The 6,009-nt window shown below is 41.2% G+C and overlaps 1 protein-coding gene across 5 annotated transcripts in view; it reads right to left on the bottom strand.

Annotated features, from left to right (window-relative positions):
* LOC111259133 (alkaline phosphatase) overlaps positions 1-5,693 on the bottom strand; it is a 38,737-nt gene extending 33,044 nt beyond the window's left edge. The window contains exon 1 of one of the 5 annotated variants that reach the window (XM_022830875.2): positions 4,869-5,693. In XM_022830875.2, coding sequence (XP_022686610.1) covers positions 4,869-4,924 — 56 coding nt within the window. In that variant the 5' untranslated portion in view covers positions 4,925-5,693. Of the gene's footprint in view, positions 1-3,638 lie in introns of all 5 variants that reach the window. The other 4 variants (XM_022830873.2, XM_022830870.2, XM_022830871.2 and 1 more) reach the window with 4 other exon arrangements.
* Positions 5,694-6,009: the final 316 nt, after the last annotated feature.

Raw genomic sequence — 6,009 nt, 5'->3', positions numbered from 1 at the left:
ATACATATAGAAATTTACAGCTAGTCTTGTCTTATGTAATGCGATGTGGCTGTTATCACCGTAAATTCGTATTAATCTTATCGCCGTAGTTTTTTTTCCCTGCTGCTCACCCACATTACCAGCCGCTGTTATTATCTCTTTTTGTAGTTATAGTATCAAAAAGGTGATCTTCAATTGCCTCCTACATTTCTGTTATATAACTACATGCTAAGATTTTTTCATGTCCTATTATTACTACCGCCTAAAAGTTCGTTGTTATTACTATGGTGGCTCACTTTATCCGCCACCATTATCATTGTTACTATTACTGCCGATATTGGCGCTATCGCTGTCGTTTTGACCCACATTTTAAACACAAACAACAATATAGCTACAGCAGCGACACCAAACCAGTCGTTCTCGTGCTGCTGAAGACAAAAAAAAAACGTTGCTTTCATAATACAAGTGTAAACCATGCCCACCAGTGTACCCAATAATACGGACCTAGTATTGATAATATTGTTGTTTTTGCGGTTGTTGTTGTTGTTGCGCTTATTTTATTGGCGTCTAACATAACGGCGATCTGACGTAACGGAAAGCCATTCACTTCTATACCACACCAACGAGATGCGCGAAGCGAACGAACTATTGTACAATACGAATTTGCATTCGACCTTGATATCTTTTCTGCTTACGCTTTTCCTTCCAGCGGCTTTAGAGACGTCGATAGTCATAGCAGCAGCTGCAGCTGTTACAAGTAATGGCAATGGTCTTTTTGTGACGAGCCGCAAGAGCGATTTTTCGTTTTGAAAATCGCCATCATGGTGATCGTTGTCGTCGTCGTCGTCGTCGTCGTCGTTCAAGGCTCTATGGCCTGATCAGCTGCCCTTGTCTGTCATTCGTCGTGGCATGGTGGCGGATTTGCTTAGTGTCCTGCCGTGCCAACTACCCCTACCATATCATCAGTTTAGTCCAAGTCACACGGACCGGCAGTAGTAAACGTTACCACAGATAATAATAACAATGGTAACATCGCTGGGAGAAAACCACCTACCACGTTTTCGTGCAGCGTTTCGTGTTTCGTACGAAAGTAACTTAGTGTTTCGTTTCGTTGGCCGAATGGCGATGTTGAAGCTTTCATCGTAATCGTAGCCAATGCTGGCCGCGCCGTTATGATGTTGGTAATTGATCGGTGCGCAGTAGCACTGGGGCATGATCAGTCATGTCAGAAAATGCGACAAGCCCAATGCGTTCCGGTTGCCCTTAGTAATAAGAGCTCGCTAAGAGGATTCGTTGTTTGTCACTTTTGCTAAAAAAAGACTACGAGGAATAAGAAGGTCAACTTCACGAGGCCACCGGAGTCAGTCATCGCTATACCAAATAACGACAACAAGTTTGGGTTTCGGTTAATGATTGACATAAATGACAATTTTCCTGATGGTGACATCCCGAATCGCAACTGCGTTTAGGTAATAAAAAAAGTGGCGGAGAAAGACTCATAGGCTGTTTGTTGTTTACCTTGACGGTAAAATAATTAGCTTGACAGTAAAAGGAGGGAAATAGCATAACGATTATAAAGCAATTAATTTGGGAAATTTAATTAAGCTATATTATGACCTTAAGGAATACTGATTTTGATTTGTGACGGTTATATACAGTATTGCTTCACAATATTGTATAATATAAGACGCATTACTGTCGAATTATTCAAAAGAGCCTACCCGAAAGTAACAGGCGGTGTTATTGTCTCAAGGTTCCACACCTAAAAACAGCGATTAATAGTGATTCGAAGTTGACCTTAAGTTGAAGTTTAAGAAGTAACATTTCTCATTCAAATTAGCTCCTCAGGACCCCTCAAGACATTGTTACGTTTAAGTTACCTATTTGCATACGTCCTAAATGACGCCGTTGTCTAATCTAAAATTGTACAATGAATATCACACATTGATATTTGTATTACAAAATACAAGCATATCTTTTATTAAGAGGCTAGATAGTATAACGCCTGTAATGGTTTGGTTGCCAGAAGCGATGCGCCAGTATATGTATATATACACACATACACTTCCTAGCGTATCTCCAAATCCCCAAATGAAAAACTGAACGACATGAATCTATGACTTCCCTGCCGGCCCTTTAAGACATTAAAATAACAACAACATTATATTCGAATGAACAATGATCAAAGAATAACGAAGATGATCATTTCAAAGGAACCCGTAACTTAGACATGGTAATAGCATGAGTTTGTATCATGATAGTGTTTCCAACTGCGGCAACTGGAGAGTCCACTCACACCGTGAAATCATAAAGAGTACTCTATGGCGTCCAGGACAAAATTGGCGCTTTAGATTTTGTATAACCTACTTCAAACGTGCATTCCTTCATTCGGTCCTGTTTGAGCTCGGTACATTCACACCGCACCTATGGCAGATATCATACCTCGTGGGCGCTCGTTTCTACACGGAATTGATCAGTTCTGTAGTACAACGGGAGTCGATATATTGTAGAGACGTTGCTATGTTTTTCCATTTCAGCATCTGCAGGCCTGCAGCAGATGCAGGACGCTATAAATGGTTTATTAGGCAAGTATGTCTCTGCGCGAATCGCGTCAATCAATCCAGCTTAATCGACAGTATTCGGTAATAAAACGCTTGCTTCCTGCGGGCCTTTAGTAAGTCACACGAGCTCATTACGTTAAACGTTTTTATGATGCTTCTACTTGTGCGTTTTATCATAGAACTCAGATTAGCTCCTTATTGTTTGAAGTTTAATCGGACAGGTGGCAACGTGATGATGGCTGAGTGAGCGCCACAAGGGACCCAACTAAATTTAAGAAAATTATATTATATTTAGTCACGATGCGGTTATATTATGGTCGCTGCGACATGTTCTGACCATATTCCAGTGGTCACTTCTATTTGCACACTAGGTACATGTAAGGATTTCACTTTATCTACAATGCATTTACATATATAAATTATCATTATATAATATAATGCATAATTATACATATAGAGACGAACGACGAAAATTATTATTTTTTTGATGCTATATGATATTTTTTAATGCTTGTTGATAGCATCGTATAGAACTATATTAGTTTTACTTGAAAAATTAATGGATTTTTATAGAGGTAAGTTAAAAATTGCGTTGATTAACTTGATAAGCATAATTCTTTTATAACTTTTATCTCTGAACACATACTAATCGCATCAGTTTCGACGTGACGCAAACCGAATAGCGGAATTTTCTAATTTTTGAGATTCTGGCTATAAAACTCCCTCACGTTCCTGTCACCTCTGTTTATGTCCTTGTATTTTGAAATCGTTTCCACATAATTAATGTCCAGATAAGATTTACTGAAAAACCAACTACGAATATTAGACATAACTGGAACATCGACTTCAACGTGAGATAGCTGCGCAACCTCACCAGATTCAAGCAGCGCTTACAAAAAAAGAGCTAGTATAAATTTTCCCCTAGAATTTTTCGCGAAAATTTTCAAAAACTGTGCTACTCATAATGCTAGTGATATAATAATAATAATGGTCTAGAGTGCGCGTACACGTTTAGCTCAATATGCCGTCCTTCGACAGCTCAGTGTAATGACACGATATATTGATGCTTTATTACATTCACCTTCGTTCACCTCTTACCTGCAATGTCAACCGTCCTGGTTATTCCGTTCTATTCTATACGTAGCCAATACTACACATTGACACTGGAACTGCGTTAGTTTCCCTAGAAATGATTGCTTTGATACTTCATCAAGTTCTTCTCTATCTTCACTACGAACGCGTTTAACTTGATTGAGCACAAACTTTTTTCCTTAGCAAACTCTAGCAACTATATCCACAAGTTGAACCTAACCCCACGATACCAGTCAACACTTACAATATCATCGCGCTGATCATTTTTCTATGGTTCCCCTTTTTTTGCTCTACAATTGCGCGCCAATAAGCTTTACTAAAAACGCAACATGTATCGAACAAACCCGCGCATTACCAAAATTGCAATCTCCTCATCAGGTTTTGCCTTTGTAATCCGGTCAACTTTGGAGCAGGAGCAAAAAACGCTTAACGACTTTTTTAACTTCAGCCCCCGCCTTGGGTATACAAATACAAGAATTCGCTTGAGGAACTGGGCACATAAACACTACTTTTTTTTTCAGTCTCAATTAGATGAAACCGAGCGTTTTTCTTGCCATTCGATTGATCTTTCCTTCCATGCGCACCATGTGTCAGATACACTGCCTTGCACTGACAAATTCAGGTAAAAGCTTCAAATCAAAGCGTAATGTCTGCGGTGTCGTCGTTCTTGGCTTCTACAGAAACGCATAGAATCATATGGAAAGAACCCGGTGAACAAGGGTCTTTTTATGCCAACTTGTCAATTGGTAAGCCAGTATTCTCAATTAGTATAGTTTTTTTTTTTTTTTTTTTTTCTATACCGATTGAATTAGAATGGCATTAGCTGATTTTTGTTGTTACTTGTTAAGCAACAAGGGGTTCGGTAACAAATCAGCTGTTTGTATTGTTGCTAGCGGCTGTGTGCGCGATTGGACTGACCCATCAGCAGCGACAGTATGTGCATGGGGTTTTTGGCATGCTGTACACGCTGCTCTGGACCTGTGCTAGGAGATGATCAAGCTCCTGCTGAGATTGATGTTCACTTTCTTATAAAACGCAACAGAATACGAAGCTCAGGGGCTACAGCAACAAACAGATACCCACAAGTATCAGGCAGAGATGTGGTGGCGAGCGTAACTTGCCGTCATTCTAGCCAAGTTCAGTATTAGCGTCAGCACCGGCATTAAAAAGCACTATACAGATATATTATTGGCCACAATATCAAATAGGAGGGGTCGTGGGAATCCGTCCAATCACCTGGTTCTGTCGTCTAGGTGGGCTTTCTCTCGCGCCCCAGCTATCTCTGTATCCATCTGTGCGCCGATTGCCGCGCGTTGACGTTGAATGTTGAAGTTGTCTCCTAAAGGGAAAGAGCAAGACGGCGGGGATTTGTCGACCCTGTGGCTGGCGCCGGCAGTCAAAAAAAGTAGCGCTTATTTCTATGGTCAGCACGACTGTTGCTTCGGCTACTTGTAACTGACGATACGGTTACGGTGAGTTTTTTTAGCCGGTTGTCTTATTTAATGCTTAATTTTTGCGTGAGGAAAACGATACTGAAGTTCGGCTGTACGTATGTTTAATCACATACTGATCTAGCAATTTACAGCGCAGTCAGCGACTTTGTCAGCGAAATTCTGAGTACGCATATAGGATTGTTATTCAAGAAACCGCAAAATAGTAATTTGAAATTTCGTTTTACAGGTAGCCGAACGAATCGGCAACGAAACTCAGAAGGAGCCACGTTCGCTCTGGTGAACTGGTAGCGAGTGCCATTCAGGTTCGGTTCTAAATCGACACGATATTTTAGTAATTTCAATAGGCGCGTTCCATATCGCTTGCGATGGCCTTCGCTCGATTCTGACGACGCCGTCGTATGCTGTGCTAACATGTGACGGCAACGACTACCGTACGTAGGTTTCGTTCAGTGGTCATCAAGTGCTTCGCTCTTTCGGTGACGGTGTAGACGTTGTCCGCGATTCCCTATCGCTAGTACGCTTCCGTTCGTAGTTTCTCGACGCTATCCATGTCCACTTTCGCGTATTTGGCTCCTCAATGACCGGCCTCGCAAATGTTACCGCCGTTTTGTCGCGGCGTCTGTATTAATTGGTTTCGAAGTAAAGCGACGCTCGGTGGCGAGGGAGGACGATAACTACAATTTTGAGTACGCTATTTACCTCCTATGAATTAAGGCGCTAGATTGGCTAATTCGGACGAACGTTTGGCACAATGCGCGCATTGTGGTAAAATAGACGCTCATTATCTTAGCTACGAGAACGTTGAAGTGTGCGGTAAGCTAGAGTTGAAATAGTTCAGTATGGCTAATCAATAGGGATTAGCTTATAAAGATAGATAAGAGCCGGTAAATGGGCTTCACAAGGCGGCTACGTGTATCCGTATA

The sequence above is a fragment of the Varroa jacobsoni genome, unplaced genomic scaffold (genome assembly GCF_002532875.2).
Source record: "Varroa jacobsoni isolate VJ856 unplaced genomic scaffold, vjacob_1.0 scaffold_296, whole genome shotgun sequence".
Lineage (NCBI taxonomy): Eukaryota > Metazoa > Arthropoda > Arachnida > Mesostigmata > Varroidae > Varroa > Varroa jacobsoni.
The sequence above is the reverse complement of the archived record's forward strand: the minus strand, read 5'-3'. Positions and strand labels throughout refer to the sequence as shown.